This window comes from Dipodomys merriami, unplaced genomic scaffold (assembly GCF_024711535.1).
Source record: "Dipodomys merriami isolate MVZ:Mamm:240054 unplaced genomic scaffold, mDipMer1.0.p SCAF_409, whole genome shotgun sequence".
Classification (NCBI taxonomy): Eukaryota; Metazoa; Chordata; class Mammalia; order Rodentia; family Heteromyidae; genus Dipodomys; species Dipodomys merriami.
Genome location: NW_027205704.1, coordinates 618,920 through 635,539, shown reverse-complemented (window position 1 = coordinate 635,539; position 16,620 = coordinate 618,920). Strand labels below are relative to the sequence as shown.

The window sequence follows — 16,620 nt, the reverse complement described above, 5'->3', positions numbered from 1 at the left end:
CACGACTCCGGGAGGCTGCGCGGCCGAAGGTTCTGCTGAGAGTCACGCTCCTTCCCGCCCGCAGCTCGCCCGCCGGCCCTCCCGCCGGTCCGCATCGTCCCGCCCCACGGGCGTGGTCTGAACTGACATCTAAGCCAATGAAAACGGGAGGGCGGGGCCTATGTTGCCCCGGGAAATGGCGGCGACCTCGGAGTCTGTGAGTGGGGGGGAGGGGCGGGGCTTGGTTCTGGCTCCTCCTTCGCCCACCACCCCCAAAAGCCTGGGGGTGAGGAGGGGCGTCCCGGGTCCTGGTCAGTGGGAGGGAGGGGGACGGCTGGGTCTGATTAGCCAGTATGAACCTGAGAAAAGCGGCCGTCCCTGGGCCACACTGCTGTCCTCTGTCCCGGGCCCCGGAGCGCATCAGGCCTGGCCCGACCTGGTCTCAGGCGCCCCTCTTAGCGGCCTCCTCTCCCCAGCTGCGCGCCCGCCGCCATGCCGCCCCTGTGGCCCCTGCTGCCCCTGCGCCTGTGCCGGCCGTGGCCCTGCCACCCTCCCACCCGGGCCCTCGCAGCGGCCGCCGGGCAGCGGTGAGTGCAGGGCCGGGCCCGAGGGTCAGGGGGGTTCTGTGGGGCCATCCAGGCTTAGCCCTGCCCTGCCCAGCCCATCCTAGGCTCTGCTCTGCGTGCCGACGGAGCCGAGGGAGCCATGGGCTCGGCACTCAGCCTCACCTGCTTTGTAGGCTTGTCTTGGGTAACACTCCCCGGCACAGGCGAGGACACTGGAGCTTTGAGAGATGACCCCAAGGACAGACAGTAGGTTAAGTGGCAGATCAGAAATTTCATGAACTGGGGTCTGTCAAGCATCTCCGCATAACTCCCTGGGGGAAGTTGGGTACAGAGATGCAGATTCAGACTGGAAATGTGGCTTAGTGGTAGAGTGCTTGTCTAGCATGCATGAAGCCCTGAGTTCAATTCCTCATCACTAACCAGAAAAATCCGGAAGTGGCTATGTGGCTCAAGTGATAGAATGGTAGCCTTGAGCAAAAGAAGCTCAGGGATGGTGCCCAGGCCCTGAGTTCAAGCCCCAGGACAAGGAGAGAAAAGAGAAAAGAAAGAAAAAGATGCAGATCCCTAGGCCTTTCTTGAACACGAAAGAGTTCACAGGCCAGCCAGGCTGGCCTCCAGGCTCATGAGATTTTCCTGTCTCAGTTTCCAACTAACTGGAACTAAAAGCACCAGCCACCTGGGAATCTGTTGCTTTTACTTTTTGTTCTTTTGCAGTGTTTGGGTTGTACTTGGGGATTCACTAATGCCCAACAGGAGTTGTACCACTCAACTACATCCCTAGTTCAGGAGATCTGCTGGGGGGGTTTGTTTTTGTTTTTGTGGTCTCATGAGGCTTGAGCTCTGGTCCCTGAAATCCCTGAAGAATTGAACCCAGGGCTTCATGCATGCTAGGCAAGCATTCTACTACTAAGCCACATTCCCAGCTCAATCTGCTGTTTTAAACAAGCTTTTCTGGTGGTAGTACAAGGGTCTGAGGATGACACTTTGAGTTCTGATCTGAATCAGTCCTGAGATAACCCCCAAAGGGATAGATGATTTGGGGCCAGGTCTGTCTTGGGACTAACAGCCTCTCCTGAGCTGGTGGTGGAGGTGGAGGGTGAGGTCCAGGGAGGTTGGAAGAGGATAGCAGGGGTTCTCTATGGGTTCCCTCAGCCTCTGCTGGTTTGGGTCTCTCTCCATAGGTCTGGGCCCAGTAATTATTATGAATTGTTGGGCGTGGATCCTGGTGCCAGTGCTGAAGAAGTTAAAAGAGCTTTCTTCATCAAGTCCAAGGAGGTACAGTGCTTCCAAGGTGGGGAGGGAGGAAGCAGAAACCTGAGCCAGATGGGTAGGGAGCAGCCCAAGTCCACAGAAGCTGACATGTGTCTCTGTCATATCCCTTCCTTCAGCCTGCATGGGGATGAGAAAGGAGGAAAGGCTTGGGGAACAGACCAGAGATCCTGCTGGATGTGCTAGCTTTCCTCTCTCTCTGTCTGTTTCTCTCTGTCTCTGTCTCTCTCCCTCTCTTCTTCTTTTCTTTTTTTTTTTGTGCTAGTTCTGAGGCTTGAACTCAGGGCCTGAGTATTATGTTTTAGCTTTTTTGCTCAAGGCTGGCACTACACCACTTAAATCACACCTCTACTCCACCTTTTTTTGTGTGTGGTTAATTGGAGATAGGAGACTCTTGGATTTTCCTGCCTGGACTGGCTTTGAACCTCAGTCTTCAGATCTCAGTCAACCTCCTGAGTAGCTAGGATTACAGGTGGAACCCACTGTGTTCTGGTTTGGCTTTGTTTTCTTTTTGTGTGTTGTATGTTGAACTCGGCCTGGGCACTGTTCTGAAGCTCTTTTGCTCAAGGCTAGCATTCTACCACTTTGAGCCATAGTGCCACTTCTGGTTTTCTGGTGGTTAACTGGAGATGGAAGTCACAGACTTTCCTGCCCTGGTTGGCTTTGACTGTGAAACTCAACTCTCAGCCTCCTGTATAAACAGGATTACAGGTGAGAGCCACTAGTGTCCATCTTTAGGCTTGGTTTTCTTGACCTGTCTATCTGCTCTTGAGAAACATGGACCAGGGCATATGGAGAGAGAGAACAGGAGGCTGGCGGTGGGCGGGGCTTGAAGGGTAGTGGGCAGATATCTGTATTTCTGGCCTCCTGGAGGGGAATAAGCAGGCCTGAGTGTGAGGGTCACTGCCCAGGTAGGACTTTGGGGGTACTGTGAACTCTTGTGGGTAGACATCATCAAGAAGGGTTCTGGAAAAACATAGAAAGGGAGATAAGAGGACCCCTGTCCTACCTCAGTTACATCCAGACCGAGATCCAGGGAACCCCACCCTGCATAGCCGTTTTGTGGAACTAAATGAGGCATACCATGTGCTCAGCCGTAAGGAGAGCCGTCGTAGCTACGATCAACAGCTTCGCTCTGCCAGCTCCTGCACAACTCCAGGAACCACAGCCCATTCCAGATCTTCCCAATACACACACAGGTACAGTGGTCCTGTCCCAACACCCTGCTGGCACCCACCCCCCAGGCTCTGGGAGGCTCTTAGAGCCTCATGTCCATGTTGTCCCTTTTGTTTTCCAGTAGCTCCTGGGAACCCCCCAATGCACAATACTGGGCCCAATTTCACCATGTGAGGCCACAGGGGCCTGAGTCAAGGCAGCAACAACAGAAAAACAACCAGCAGGTGCTGGGGTACTGCCTCCTGTTCATGCTGGCAGGCATGGGCCTGCACTATATTGCCTTCAAGTGAGTACTGTCCTCCCTGAGGGGGTGGGCAGATAGGGTAGGAGGGTGGGTGACACCTAGAAAGGTCAGCCAGCCATGACACTCCATAGTCTGCATGCTTGTCTCCCAAGCTAAGAATTTTGTGAAATTGATCTCTAGAGCCTTTTCTTTATGAGTAAGGCAGCGTTTTGGAAAGAGCTAGACAAGATGTGCTGCCCTCAAAAACAAAACAAAAAGCCAGCTGCTGGTGGCTCATGCCCATAATCCTAGTTACTTAGAAGGCTGAGATCTGAGGATTGCTGTTCAAAGTCAGGCCAGGCATGAAAGTCCAAGAGACTCTTATTATCTCCAGTTAACCACCAGAACACCCAAGTACTAGCCTTGAGCAGAAAAGCTCAGAGACAGCACCCAGGCCCTGAGTTCAAGCCCCATGATCGAGAAAAACAAAAAAACACTAGAGGGCTAGAAATGTGGCTTAGTGGTAAAGTACTTGCCTAGCATGCATGAAGCCCTGGGTTCAATTCCTCAGTACTACTTAAACAGAAAAAGCCAGAAATGGCACTGTGGCTCACGTGGTAGAATGATAGCCTTGAGCAAAATAACAGTGCCCAAGCCTTGAGGTCAAGCCCCAGGACTGGTAAAAAAACAACAAACACAAAAACAAGAAGCAAAAAAACACCCAGATAGATAATTTCCTCTTCTTCATAATTTGAATATAAGTCTTTGGTGCTGGCTGCCAAAGAGCTGGAGCCAATCTGAATGATGCACAAGAAGCCAGGTGCCAGTAGCTCACATCTGTAATTCTAGCTACTTAGGAGGTGGAGATCTGAGGGTCCTGGTTCAAAGCCAATTCTGAGACTCTTAACTTCTTGCAAAAAGCAAGAAGTGAAGATGTGACTCAAGTGTAGCCTTAAGCAAAAAAGCCAGGGGAGAACAGGAGGTCTCACTACAGGGACACACAATGTTGCACAAGAAACAAATACATTGGAATAGAGCCTCTCCATCAAGCCATAGTCCTCATTTGGTAGTTGGTGTCACCTGACTCTCTTACCTGTGCATAAAATTTTCTACTTGAGGCCTGTGCCCACTGCCAGCAACTTCCTAGTTCAGTTAACAATGTTAGCTGCACAGCCCTTCCTCGTCTCCTCATCCCCTGTTCAGAACAGCTCACCAAGCTTGAGCAGGCCAGCTGAGGCTTTGGGGCCCTCTCCCCACCTATCACAGCCGCTGTTAGGCCAAGGTCCCCACAGATGTGAAGTTGTGAGACTCCAGATCCTGGAGTCACTGGGGTTAGCAGCACCCGCTTTGCAGGAAGTTGGAGCAGGTACACCGGAATTTCATGGATGAAAAGGATCGGATCATCACAGCCATCTACAATGACACCCGAGCCAGGGCCAGGTCTGTCTCCTGTGCGCTGCCCTTGCTCCCTGTCCAGGCCCGACCTCCTCCTCCAACCCGGTCCTGACCTCCCACACGCTCTCTTCCAGGGCCAAGAGAGCCCCGCTCCAGCAGGAGCGCCTGCAGAGCCAACAGCAGCCGTCGGCCTCCGGGCCTGCCCCAGCCCCGGGGATCATGCCCCCGGGCACCAGCTCCTGAGGGCTTCGCCGCGGGGGGGGGCCTGCAGTGTGCCCCCCTCCTTGCTGCCTGCTCCCCACAATGGGTGCAATAAAGTTGATTTCTCAGACTCCGGACTGGCCACTTTCTTCAGGGCCCTCGGGCCCCTGGGAGCGCGTCCCCTTCCCCCAGGGCGGCGGCGGCGGGCAGGGGGCACGCGGGAGGGGGCGCGCGGAGGGGCGGGGCCGCGCGGAGGGGGCGGGGCCGGGGCTCCGCGCCCCGCCCCCGCCCGCCGCCCGGTGAGGAGCGCATGTGGGTCACATGAGCCGCCCGCCCGCCAGCCCGGGCCCGGCCCCCCGCCGCCCCCGTCGTCCCCGCCGCCCGCCGCCGCCGCCGCCGCCGCCGCCGCCGGCCGCCCGCCCGCCCCGCTCCTCCGGCGGCCGCCGCCGCTGCGCTGCGCTGCGCTGCCTGCGCCCAGGGCTCGGGAGGGGGCCGCGGAGCAGCCGCGCCCCGCGCCCGGCCCCCGCCCGCCGCGCCCGGGCCCGCGCCATGGGGCTCTGGCTGCCGCCGCCCCCCGCGCCGCCGGGCTAGGGCGATGCGGGCGCCCCCGGCGCGCGGCCCCCGCGGGCGCCATGGGCCCCCTGCTCCGCCGCCTGCTGCTCGCCGCGCTCCTGCAGCTGGCCCCCGCCCAGGTACGTGCGTGCCGCCCGCCGTGCGCTCCGTGCCCGCGCGCCGTGCCCTCTCAAGGTTGGAGGAAGTGCCGGCCTGGCCCTCGGAGGCCCCACCGGGCCGGGCATCCCCCGGGAGGTGCTCTTGCGTGCCCGCCCGCCAGCCCAGCCCCGCGCCACTCCCGCGCCCCAACCTAGTCCCCCCTCCCCCGGAGGCGGGGCGGAGCTGCTGCCTCAGTATCCCCAGGACTGTCCATTCCTGACCTGGGGTCTCTGAACAAGCCCAGCCCCCCAGCCTCACAGCTTGCCTGGTGGGTCTGCGGCCAGCAGAGGACAGATAAAGCTAGAGCTGGGGCTGGGGGAGAAGGGTGGGGGGAGAGAAAGTGAGGGCTCCTCCTGACTCAAGGGCAGAGCCCTAGGACACCCCGAGAGCCAGACCCTGGGTCCAGGTCTCTTCTCTCCCACAGGCCCCCATCTCCCAGCCGGATGCCACTGGCCACCAGAAGAAAGGTAACACTTAACAATAGTTTCGCACCAGCCACTACTGAGAGGGTTTTCCACATGCCTGGATGTTATGGCCATCATCTGGTGTGATCATAGCTCCCTTGTATGATGTCCATTTCACAGAGGAAGAAATTGAGGCAGAAAGAATGGTACTGGGTTCTAGACAAACAAGACTGTGGCAGACAGGAGCAGGCATTAGTAGAAGGTGGCTGGGACAGGGGACAGGGGAGGATAGCTTTGGGAAACCCAGTTGGCGTTTAACCCTTCCTGATCGATCTGCCCCCAGTGGTGTCATGGATAGATGTGTATGCCCGAGCCACCTGCCAGCCGAGGGAGGTGGTGGTGCCCCTGGCTACAGAGTTCATGGGTACGGTGGCCAAACAACTGGTGCCCAGCTGTGTGACTGTGCAGCGCTGCGGTGGCTGCTGCCCTGACGATGGCCTGGAGTGCGTGCCCACTGGGCAGCACCAAGTCCGAATGCAGGTACGGGGAGCAGAAGGGACAAGCAAGTTGAGGGGACACTGGTACTCTGGGGACTGGGCCAGCCCAGAGACTAGAGCATGGAAGGCTGTTAGCTGAGCTGGTTTCCCTGTAGCCTATGGAGCACCCCTTGCTCTCTGTCCCTATTGCCCCATACCCCCCTCATTGTGTCTCCCCATTCTTCTCCCGAGCACAGATCCTCATGATCCGGTACCCAAGCAGTCAGCTGGGGGAGATGTCCCTGGAGGAGCACAGCGAATGTGAATGCAGGTGCCAGCCAGGCCCAACCTCTGAGCTTGCAGAGTCTAGGCGTGGGGTGGGGGGGGCTTGGGGTTCACTGCACTGTGGGCCAGGTTTCTAGGAGTAGAGCCAGAGGTAGGCCTGGGATCTGGGACAAGACAGTGGGATGTGTGGATCTCTTGATCTTTCTCTTCTTTGTCTCTATCTCTTACTTTTTAGACCAAAAAAAAAGAATGTGGTGAAGCCTGACAGGTGAGTATTTGGGGTTCCTGCAGAGATATAACCTGGATGTGTAGAACCAGATAGAAGGTGTGGATGGGCCCAGGGTCACACGAGAGAGGCAAGATCCTGGTTCTTCTTCTCTTTCTCCTCTGTTCCCCAAATCTGTACATTCTGTCCTGGTCCCAGCTCCTGGGAAGACTCTTCCTTCCTGCCCCAGACATGTTGCTTCTCCTCCTAGGGCTGCCACTGCCCACCGTCCCCAGCCCCGCTCAGTTCTGGGCTGGGATTCTGCCCCTGGAGCACCCACCCCAGCTGACACCACTCATCCCACTCCAGCCCCAGGACCCTCTGCCCGCGCTGCATCCAGCGCCGCCAGCGCCCTGATCCCCGGACCTGTCGCTGCCGCTGCCGACGCCGCAGCTTCCTCCGTTGCCAAGGGCGGGGCTTAGAGCTCAACCCAGACACGTGCAGGTGAGGAGTTTGTGGGTGGCACTGCTTTGGGAAGACATCAGGGCTGCGTTCTGGAGCAGGTCCAGGTGAGCCTGCCAGTGGGAGAAGGGCCAGGAAAGGGGAAGCTGCCGAAAGTGTCGAACAAACATTTCCCCAAGTGTCTGTTGGCATGGAGATCTGTATCAACACAGCTTACAGTCGAATGCGGGAATCAGGTGAGAGAGAGAGAGAGAGAGAGAGAGAGAGAGATGATAACAGCGGAGCATGCCTGGTGCCGAGGTGGGGCAGCTGATGGCTCTCTGAGCAGTCAGCCATCCTGTGGATGAAGTCATATCTGCCTGGAATGGAACTGAGGAAGAGTTTTCCTGATTCGCTGAGCTCAGGGCCTTCCCAGAAGCCCCTGGTGTTTGCTTTTCTGTATGGACTTTGAGAGACCAGAAATATATCGGAGAAGACTCTCTGCAGTTTTCTCACCACTAGAGCGGCCATGGATGACATTAGATGGCCAAGCCAGTGGGGCTTTCCCAGGGTGTGAAGAGAAATGGGGCAACAAGGAAGTGTGTCAAAAGGAGCTGGGGAGCTGGACACATGTGGCTCACACCTATAATCCTAGCTACTGCAGAGGCTGAGATCTGAGAATCTTAGTTCAAGCCAGCCTGGGCAGACAAACCAAATTTCAATTGACCAGTAAATAGCTGGAAGTGGAGGCAGAACCAAGCCAACTCAGAGCTTGAGACCCTGAGCTCAGGCCTCAGTACCAGCATGCTCACATGGGTGTGCATGCATCCTCATTGTCCCCCACTCCCCCAAGGTCTGTGGGCTGAGCTCCAGCCAATCATGAACAGATCCCTTTCTGCCTTCCCCAGGTGCCGGAAGCTGCGAAGGTGACACATTGCTTTTCAGACTCAGCAGGGCCACTTTCCTCAGCCTCACCCCATTTGGACAAGAGTGGGGAACCTGGGGAGAAGACCCTAGCTCCAAGACCTTGGCCTCGATGGAACTTGTTCCAGGACTTGGGCCTCTCAGAGTGCTCTCCTACCATCTGCCCTTCATCTTCTGAGGCTGCCAACTAACGGAATTGATGAGCCATGACAGCAGCAAGAGAGCTCACGTTCCAGCTTAGGGGAACAGGTGCTCTCGGTCTTTAACCACACCCTGTGCACCTGAGTTTAACAACTGGCTCCCGCATCGCCTCACTACAAAGACCCCAAACCGCTGCACATTTGGGCTTTGGTATGAAAACTGTGACCTCCTTGTCCCTGATAAAAGAGCTAGAAGGAGCTTTTCCTGCCTGTGTTACTGTTTGCCACTGTTCAGGCTGGCTGGGCTGGCTAGTTTGGGCAGGATATCTGCACCAACTGCTTAGCCCAGGAGCTGTCTTCCCGCCCTTGCTGGGCCCCCAAAGGCACCAGAGCAGATCCCATGCCAACCCACCGATCATCACACCTCAACTCTTACAGCTGCTCCCCCTGCCCCCATCCCTCCTCCCATTCTCCTACCCATTACAAGGAATTTGCCTGATAGGGGCAATGACCTTGAGGTGGATCCCAGATCTGCCCTGTGTGACCCTTAATTCCCACTGCCCTTGTCTTTTAGCGCTTGTTTGCATATATACACCTTTGCTGTGGTAGGGGTCACTGTGCTGCAGACAAAGTGTGAAGTGTTTTCACATAGTAGATGGGAATAGGAATACTTATTTCCCCTGCCAAGCAACACTTTGACTCCCCACAGTGGGGCTCTAGGGCACACCTACCCTGTCCCCCTGAACCCTGCCTCTCTAAAAGAGAACTATCAAAGATCTGTGGTTGGTGGAAGTGGTATCGTAGACAAGTTCTCCCTAAAACCCATAAAGTCTTCACCTCAGAGTATCTCACATCTCCTGACCTATCTGATCCAAGCTTCATGTCCACTTTTCCCCAGCACATCACACTGCTGAGGTATGCCATGTAGGAGAAGTGACCCCAAGTAGCCACCTCAATGGAGGTGTTCTCTGAGGAACTGAATCAGAAGGTGCAAGGTGTGGTGTTGTACATAATGGTATGCCAAGGCAAGAATTCCCGATGGTGATCATTGTTTTAGTGTTTTGTGGATTTTTTTTTGCCAGTCCTGGGGCTTGAACTCAGGGCCTGGCCACTGTCCCTGAACTTCTTTTGCTCAAGGCTAGCACTCTACCCCTTGGGCCACAGCACCACTTCCAGCTTTTTATGTTTATGTGTTCCTAAGGAATTGAATCCAGGGCTTCATGCATGCTAGGCAAGCATTCTCCCACTAAGCCCACATTCCCGGCCTCAATTGTTACTATTTATTTATTTACCAGTCCTGGGACTTGAACTCAGGGCTTGGGCACTGACTCTGAGCTTCTTTTTGCTCAGGCTAGCACACTACCACCTGAGCCATAGTGCCACTTCTGGCTTTTTCTGTTTAAGTGGTACTGAGGAACTGAACCCAGGGCTTCATGCTAGGCATGCTAGGCAAGCACTCTACCACTAAGCCACATTCTCAGCCCGCGATCCTTACTTCTTAGTGGTCTCAGCCATCATGTCAGTGAGGGAGCCGTGGTCTGAGAGATGAGGGTTAAAGCCCTAGGGCCACTAACTCTGAGCCTCCTTGGCACTCACAGTGATGCACAGTGCTTCCCATGCACCTCAGAGATCAGCTCTAATTCAGTTCTGAGCTCAGTGTTGTGATTATCTTCCTTTATCAATCAAAGAAATGGAAGGTGGGTGCCATTGTAATCCTAGCTACTTGGGAAGCTGAGATGTAAGGATCATGGTTTGAAGCTAGCCTGTCAGATATGCCTATGAAACTCTTACCTCCAATTAAGTATCAAGAAAGCCTGAGTGGAGCTGTAGCTCAAGTGGTAAGGCACTACCCTTGAGCACAAAAGCTCAGAGATAGTGCCCAGGTCTCAAGTTCAAGTCCAACAACTGGCACAAAAAACAAGAAAGGAAATAGGTGCAGAGAGCGAACTGGCCCTTGGACTTGGCCTCAAGTCAGCTGTTTCCCTAACACTCAACCAACGTTTAGCTGCCAATCAGCTGCAGGTTCCTTAGATGTCTATCAAGATTTCCACACTGGGCACACTGCGGGGTGTCGGGATACTTGCAAGGAATCCTGCAAGCGAGGTGAGGGGACGGGCCCACGCGGCCAGCGAGCCGCCGGAGGGAGGAGGGAAGCGCCGCGCGGAGTCTCGCCGCGGGTGTCCCCGAGCCCCCCTAGCAAGGGAAGAGCTGGCTCAAGGTCACACCAGGCAACTAACTCGCAGCGGCCTTTCAAACCCGCGCGAGCCCTGCAACGGGACTGCTGAGGGGTCAGGAGCGGCATGAAATGGCCCCTCAAGACCCGCTCCAGGAGCCCACGTAGCCCGACCGGAACGTCACCTCGGGCGGAAGTGCCTTTGGCGCTTTCGGAAGTCACTTTCACCAAACTCCACGAGTGACCCCTCCGCCGGAAGTGGCGCAATGCGCACGTGCCTACCCGGGAGGCGGGGCCGAAGGAGAAGCCGCGCCAGGAGCGGGTAGCGGCGGGTTTCGCACTGTCCAATAAGAGAGGGCGGCGTGGCCCGGCCTGTAGCGACCGGAACGCGCCTGCGCAGAGGTGGCCGCACGACCTGGGTTGGCTCCGGGGGCGCGGCGAGGAGGTGAGCGGGGGCCACAGCCCGGGCCGGGGGGAGCCGGGGCGCATGTAGGAGGGCAGGCTGGCTCTGGCCGGGCAGAAGCGGGCCGTGGCTCGGCGTGTAAACGAGGGCTAAGAGGCGCAGGAATTGGGGGGGCCGGGGTCGGCGCTGTCCGGAGATGCCGCAAGGGGTGGGTTCTCACGCCGCACGGGGCGGAGCCCTGGGACTCGGGGCGGGACGCGAAACACAGGCGGACCGGACCTCAGAGCGGGAGCCGGTAGAAGGCGGGGCTCGACGGCCGGGGGCGGGGCTAGGGAGGCCTGGGGGTGGAGCCTGGAGCTTGGAGGCGGGGCTGGAGTCGGTGGGAGGCGGGGCCTCGGGTTTGGAAAGCGAGGGGGCCGGCGCCCAAGCGCTGGGGGCGGGGCTTCAGCCGGTGGTGGCTCCAACCCAGGAAAAGGACGGTTCTGCAGGGGGCGGAGCTTCGGAGTCGGGGGCGGAATTCTGTCCCCTGGAAGGCGGAGCCAAGGATTCAAGCCCGGGGCTAAGCCAGAGTAATGGCCAGGGACGTCCACGCGGGGGCGGTCTCCGCGGTGGCCGGGCCTGGGGACGCGGTAGGCCTCGAACTCCACCTGGAGAGGTGGTGTGGGTGGAGCGGTCTCGGCGGCCCGCGGACTCGGGGCCCATCTGGGTGCCCCGGAGGCCCCCAAGGGCTCAGAGTTGGGGCGGCGCCCCCGGTGGTGGCACGGGGCCGGGCTGGGGGGTACCTCCAGAGGATCGGGGCTCCCCGGAGCCGCCTAGCGGGGACGTGTGGGTGCCTCGGGGCCGGCCCCCTGCAGCTGCCGCAGAGGTGTGGGTCTGCTGGGCCGGGGGCAGCTGGGTGTGGCGCGAATGGGGCCGCTCGGTCGGGGCAACTCCTGTGCAGTCAGATAGGGTCTGGACTTTGCGTAAAGGGACTGGTGGAAACTGAGGAGTCTCAGAGGTGGGGGCAGGGAGGGAGGCAAAGGGAAGCTGTGGGGGTGAGCAGAGGGGCGGGGCCCTGGCTGCTGTGGCCTCCCCTGACCCCCTCCCCTCGCTGCTGGGGTCCTCAGCCAAGCCCCCTTCTCCCTGGACTGGTAAGTGTGGCCGCGGAGCCCGGGGGAAGAGGGTGGTGACCGGGGCGGGGATCTCTAGGGGCAGGCAAGCTATGATTGGGGGTGGCAACCTCCTGGCACTTGCCCTTGTTCCAAGCCTTCCCTGCCTCCTCCCGGTCGGTTGGTCGGGGTCTATGCCCGCAGAGACATGAGGCTGAGCTGGGTCCTGACAGTACTGTCCATCTGCCTGAGCGCCCTGGCCACAGCCGCGGGCGCCGAGGGCAAACGGAAGCTGCAGATCGGGGTCAAGAAGCGAGTGGACCACTGTCCCATCAAATCGCGAAAGGGAGACGTCTTGCACATGCACTACACGGTGGGTGAGGGGCGGAGCTTCCTGGGTGGGTGGAGCTTCTGGGAACCAGAAGTGCCTTGGCAGCTTAGCTTCTCCCCTAGACCAGGTGTGTGAGTGACCTTGAACAAGCCCCCTCATCGCCTCTTAAGCCTATTTTCATGATTCTCCTCTGCTCTTTAATTGTCCACTCCCCAGCCGGGCATGAGCAGGCAATAACTGTACCCAAGGCTATGTCCCCTTCAAGGACAAGGGCCACAGTCAATGCTGTGGGGATCAATTTGATGGGGAGAGCCGCTGGGTGAGGGGGCCCAAGGGTGAAGCGCCCCCTCCTTACTAGCCTTCTCCTGGCCCTACAGGGAAAGCTGGAAGATGGGACAGAGTTTGACAGCAGCTTACCCCAGAACCAGCCCTTTGTGTTCTCCCTTGGCACCGGCCAGGTCATCAAGGGCTGGGACCAGGGGCTGCTGGGGTAAGTCAGGGTGAGGTGGGGGCAGGGCTGGAGCATGCATGGCTGTGGTCCAGGAAGTGACTTGTGGCAAACCCCAGAGGGGGGCAGGGAGACCAGGAGCTGGGGTGCTGCCACATTGTGAGCATGCATTGTCCTGCAGGATGTGTGAAGGGGAAAAGAGGAAGCTGGTGATCCCATCGGAGCTAGGTGAGCATCCCTTCCTGGGGCTACTGGGGACATGGCTGAGGAAGGTGACCATGGCCTCAGCCTCACGGTGTAGTCACTAGAGCTATATGGCCCTTCTAAGACTGGCTTGTGACCAGCAGCAGGGACAGGCTCAGGCGCTGCAGTGCCCATCTCTGCCGTTTACCAGTCCTTTGGTACCCTTCCCTTGCTTTATTTCTGGCCTTTGAGTTGCCCTGGGCACAGCAAAGGGTGTTTGAACTAAGTGGGCGTGGCCACAGCTCACTGTTTCTCTGTGCATCTTTGACAGGGTATGGAGAGAGAGGAGCTCCTCCAAAGATCCCAGGTAACCCTTTTTCTTAATACACCCACTCTAGCCATCCTTCTCCCATGGCCCAGATTCCATTCTGACCCCACTTTCCCATCCAGGTGGAGCAACCCTAGTGTTCGAAGTGGAGCTTCTCAAGATCGAGCGGCGGTCAGAACTGTAGCAGATGTTGCGGAGGGGCACAGGAGCATCAGGGACCAGACTGTTTCTAAACAACAAAACTCTTACAAGCCCAAGAGTGAGCCTGTGGTTCTTTGTGGGTCCTGAGAGACTTGGTTATAACCACAGCTCAGGGCTGTGGCAGAGCCCCTTGGCAAGGCCCTTGCCTGTAGCATTCAAGGGTATGTTAGATTTGATCCTGGCATCAGAAAAATGACCTTCCTTCCCCCCCCCCCAAGTTCCAGCCTCCCCTCTCGCTTCCTGACGGTATGGCAATCCTTGGCCAGAGGGAATCAGGACTGTTCAAGCCTGCCAACAACATCACTGCACCCCCAGCTCCCCAGCCACTTCAAAAGCTTGGTCTGGGAGCCGGTGCTGGGCTATCGTCATGGCTACACGGCCCTCAGGAAGGCCTGCAGTCACCTGGGGAGAAGTTGAGCTGGCAGCATGTGTAAAGCAGCGTGTCCCCCCTAAAAGACCAGCCAAGCCTGTGAGCTGCTCAAAGGCATATCCTACTTTTATTAAAGGGCCCGCGCCGCAGAGTCAATATAAAAACACAAAAAGTCCCATCAGTTTAATAACAATAAAAAACCCCAAAAGTGGAAAACTGAGGGGGCAAGGGAAGATGCCCCTAGGCCAGGGGCACAGAGGGAGCCCTGCTCAAAGCACCAGGCCTGGCTGCAGGGTTCCCTGGTATTGCTGTTGCTACGAGGTCAGGGGGCAGCGATTGTCCTGTGGGAGCCGCCATCCGGTTCACCTGGGTCAGGGACCCCTACTTCTTCTGGGGTGTGCTCAGCTTCTGCATGCCCCGGATCTTGTCCAGCAGGCCAGAGATGAAGGCCTAGACAAAGAAGAGGCTGTTAGGGAGACTAGACCCCAAGATGACAGGGGAGAGTGTGGCTCACCTGGCCACCACCCTCTGGGGAAACCACTTACCTCAGTGGGTTTGTAACAGTCAACCAACAGCTCCTGGTAGGACGGGGAGAAAAGTACACGGTAACTTCTCACGAATGGGGCCCACAGATCAACTATCCCCACTCCAAGGAACTTGAACACTGGGGACAGACTTGTGTAACATCAACCTCCTATTTTGAAGGGAGAGGCCGAGGCCCAAGGCCCCACAGCTGGCTGACCCGCACCAAAGGCTGCCTACAGGCCTTGCGCCTCCAAGGGGCAGTGCTTCCAGGCCCAGACACTTCACCTTGACCCTGGCAGCCCGGGTATCATCGCTCTCCATGTCTAGGAGTTCGTCCACATCGATCTCCAGCTCTGGGATCTCCTCTTCCTGGAGTAGAGAGAGGGTTGACAAAGCCTGAGTCAGGACCCGGTACTCAGAAGGGCTCTTGGGCTGAGTTCCCTGCCTACCTCAAGCCCAGCCCAGCCCTCTTTGCCCAGCAGATGACAGCTGCTCTGGGAAGGAAAACAGACCAGGCCTGTGCCAAGGCAAATTGCCCAATGGGGGGGGGAGGGCTTCCTGTCCCTGCCAGTGGGCACCCAGGGTGCCAGACAACCAGAACTGAGGACCTTGGGCTGCGAACCCAGCAGATGTATCTCCCCAACATCCGGGCCCCCCATCTCACAGTACACTAGTGAGGCCAGCTGTCCCAGCTCATCAAAGCCCCCTCCCCCAAACACCTGTCACAGCTTCCTGGGAGTGAGGAGGAAGTGAAGGGTGAGGGGTCAGGGGGAAGGACCCAGGCCTGGTAAAGGGGAAACAAAGAGCCCAAGCTTTGGGGAGGGAGGGGGCGCCCACCACCCCTCCCCCCAGGGGACAGCTACCCAGTTCGGGGCTAGCAGCATTCCAGGGCCAGGCTAGGCAGGGTAGCGCGAGGCAAGCCCACTCCTCCCTCCACCCTGCCCCCGGGGGCCCTGAGTCACCATCTGAGCAAACCAGGAGTCACTGGGTGGAGGACCTGATCCCACAGAGCGGGCTAACCTGCCCACACTAAAATGGAGTTCAGGCTAGCCCATTAAACAATAACCCAGACGCTTTAAGGTTCCCCTCGCCAACCAGTCCACGGTGCTTTTTAACTGCTGTCTAAATAGCTGGCGCTAGGCACGCTAGACAGAACTCGGTCCACGGCTGAGGCGGCCCTCGCCTGCTATCCCTTGGGGGAAGTCTGGAGGACAGCAGGCTTGACCTGAGCACTGCTGGGAGAGCGGGGTCGGGACAGCGAGGCTGGGGCTGAGGCTCGACCAGACAGAGCACACACTGGGGGGCGGGGCGTGCGGAGCGGGGGTGACCGGCGGCCTCGGGCCGGGGCGCCGGGGCGGGGCGGGGCGGGGCGGGGGGCGCACCTGGCAGTCGTAGAGGCGCGTGAGCTGCTCCAGGATCCACTCCTCCAGGTTGAGGCGCTTCCGCAGCTCCTTGCGGTCGTACTTGACGGTGACCTTCCCCTGCCGCCTCACCGGGCCCTCGTCGTCCGCTCCGCCCGGGCCTTCACCTGCGGCCCCGGGGGGGCTCTGAAAGTACACGCGGGGCCCGGGGCCGCCACCGCCCGGCCCGGGAGCCGGGGCTGCCAACGCCGCGCCCCCCGCGGGGCCGCTGTCCGCCATGGCGGCCGCCGGGGCCACGTGCGCGCGCCGGGCCCCTCCCTGCGCCGCCGCCTCCCGGACGCCCGCCGGCCGGCTCCGGGCCGCCCGCCCCGCTCGCCCGCTCGCTCGGGTGTGCGCTGGAGCTCCGCTCCGTGCGGCTCCGCGGCTCGGGCGGCGGCGGGGGCGCCCGGGGGCAGCTGCAGCCTGCGGAGCCCCCGGGCCTGGCCTGGCCGCGCCCCGCCCCCTCCCCGATCCGCCCGCCCTTTGTCCCCCGCGGCCGCCGCCCGAGCCGCCGCCGCCGCCGCGCCGCCGCCGCCGCCGCCGAAGCCGCTTTCTCTGTCTCGCTTTCTTCCCCCGCCCCCCGACCACACCCCCTTAAAGGGCCAGCCCCGCCGCGCGCCCCTCGCCGCCGCCCCGCCCCCCGCACGGGGGCTGAGGGTCCCGGCCGGGCTGGCCGCACCCCGTCACCCCAGCGTAACCTCCAGGCCCCGAGCCCGCGTGTCCGAGGCGCCCCACTCCGGGGTTTGTGCGCCCGTCGAGACCCAAGTCCTCCTCT

General features: G+C 59.2%; 4 protein-coding genes across 9 annotated transcripts; 3 read left to right on the top strand and 1 right to left on the bottom strand.

The window, feature by feature from the left end:
* The first annotated feature begins 116 nt into the window (after positions 1-116).
* LOC138806845 (dnaJ homolog subfamily C member 4-like) lies at positions 117-4,939 on the top strand. 3 transcript variants are annotated; one of them, XM_069992254.1, is made up of 7 exons: positions 117-196; positions 456-566; positions 1,727-1,820; positions 2,829-3,013; positions 3,115-3,276; positions 4,567-4,653; positions 4,743-4,939. In XM_069992254.1, exons 1-7 carry the CDS (start codon positions 138-140, stop codon positions 4,849-4,851), a joined length of 807 nt encoding a protein of 268 aa, XP_069848355.1. In that variant the 5' UTR covers positions 117-137; the 3' UTR covers positions 4,852-4,939. The 3 variants fall into 3 exon arrangements, with proteins under 3 accessions (XP_069848355.1, XP_069848354.1, XP_069848356.1); XM_069992253.1 differs by having other exon boundaries at positions 118-196; positions 3,112-3,276; XM_069992255.1 differs by lacking the exon at positions 456-566 and having other exon boundaries at positions 123-196; positions 3,112-3,276.
* Positions 4,940-5,204: 265 nt separating this feature from the next.
* LOC138806843 (vascular endothelial growth factor B) lies at positions 5,205-8,653 on the top strand. 2 transcript variants are annotated; one of them, XM_069992247.1, is made up of 7 exons: positions 5,205-5,501; positions 5,945-5,987; positions 6,268-6,464; positions 6,658-6,731; positions 6,921-6,953; positions 7,162-7,394; positions 8,240-8,653. In XM_069992247.1, exons 1-6 carry the CDS (start codon positions 5,442-5,444, stop codon positions 7,370-7,372), a joined length of 618 nt encoding a protein of 205 aa, XP_069848348.1. In that variant the 5' UTR covers positions 5,205-5,441; the 3' UTR covers positions 7,373-7,394; positions 8,240-8,653. The 2 variants fall into 2 exon arrangements, with proteins under 2 accessions (XP_069848348.1, XP_069848349.1); XM_069992248.1 differs by having other exon boundaries at positions 5,226-5,501; positions 7,260-7,394.
* A 2,217-nt stretch (positions 8,654-10,870) lies between these two features.
* Positions 10,871-13,606, top strand: LOC138806841 (peptidyl-prolyl cis-trans isomerase FKBP2). Of its 3 annotated transcripts, XM_069992245.1 has the most exons (7): positions 10,871-11,013; positions 12,078-12,101; positions 12,264-12,432; positions 12,768-12,880; positions 13,020-13,066; positions 13,353-13,388; positions 13,472-13,606. In XM_069992245.1, exons 3-7 carry the CDS (start codon positions 12,268-12,270, stop codon positions 13,531-13,533), a joined length of 423 nt encoding a protein of 140 aa, XP_069848346.1. In that variant the 5' UTR covers positions 10,871-11,013; positions 12,078-12,101; positions 12,264-12,267; the 3' UTR covers positions 13,534-13,606. The 3 variants fall into 3 exon arrangements, with proteins under 3 accessions (XP_069848346.1, XP_069848345.1, XP_069848347.1); XM_069992244.1 differs by lacking the exon at positions 12,078-12,101 and having other exon boundaries at positions 10,873-11,013; XM_069992246.1 differs by lacking the exons at positions 10,871-11,013; positions 12,078-12,101 and adding an exon at positions 11,511-11,600.
* A 419-nt stretch (positions 13,607-14,025) lies between these two features.
* On the bottom strand, positions 14,026-16,363 carry LOC138806840 (protein phosphatase 1 regulatory subunit 14B). Its single transcript, XM_069992243.1, has 4 exons — positions 15,828-16,363; positions 14,731-14,814; positions 14,466-14,498; positions 14,026-14,370 (listed from the first exon to the last, which is right to left on the bottom strand). Exons 1-4 carry the CDS (start codon positions 16,083-16,085, stop codon positions 14,302-14,304), a joined length of 444 nt encoding a protein of 147 aa, XP_069848344.1. The 5' UTR covers positions 16,086-16,363; the 3' UTR covers positions 14,026-14,301.
* Between the last annotated feature and the right edge of the window lie 257 nt (positions 16,364-16,620).

Coding starts and splice junctions, on each gene's coding strand:
- LOC138806845 (XM_069992253.1), top strand. CDS start 138: ATGAAAACGGGAGGGCGGGGCCTATGTTGCCCCGGGAAATGGCGGCGA. Junction 1,821..2,828: donor TCTTCATCAAGTCCAAGGAG/GTACAGTGCTTC, acceptor GTCCTACCTCAG/TTACATCCAGACCGAGATCC. Junction 4,654..4,742: donor GACACCCGAGCCAGGGCCAG/GTCTGTCTCCTG, acceptor GCTCTCTTCCAG/GGCCAAGAGAGCCCCGCTCC.
- LOC138806843 (XM_069992247.1), top strand. CDS start 5,442: ATGGGCCCCCTGCTCCGCCGCCTGCTGCTCGCCGCGCTCCTGCAGCTG. Junction 5,502..5,944: donor TGCAGCTGGCCCCCGCCCAG/GTACGTGCGTGC, acceptor TCTCTCCCACAG/GCCCCCATCTCCCAGCCGGA. Junction 6,732..6,920: donor CACAGCGAATGTGAATGCAG/GTGCCAGCCAGG, acceptor CTTACTTTTTAG/ACCAAAAAAAAAGAATGTGG.
- LOC138806841 (XM_069992245.1), top strand. CDS start 12,268: ATGAGGCTGAGCTGGGTCCTGACAGTACTGTCCATCTGCCTGAGCGCC. Junction 13,067..13,352: donor GGTGATCCCATCGGAGCTAG/GTGAGCATCCCT, acceptor CATCTTTGACAG/GGTATGGAGAGAGAGGAGCT. Junction 13,389..13,471: donor AGCTCCTCCAAAGATCCCAG/GTAACCCTTTTT, acceptor TTTCCCATCCAG/GTGGAGCAACCCTAGTGTTC.
- LOC138806840 (XM_069992243.1), bottom strand. CDS start 16,085: ATGGCGGACAGCGGCCCCGCGGGGGGCGCGGCGTTGGCAGCCCCGGCT. Junction 14,815..15,827: donor CGCGCCTCTACGACTGCCAG/GTGCGCCCCCCG, acceptor TCTCTACTCCAG/GAAGAGGAGATCCCAGAGCT. Junction 14,499..14,730: donor CCCGGGCTGCCAGGGTCAAG/GTGAAGTGTCTG, acceptor CCGTCCTACCAG/GAGCTGTTGGTTGACTGTTA.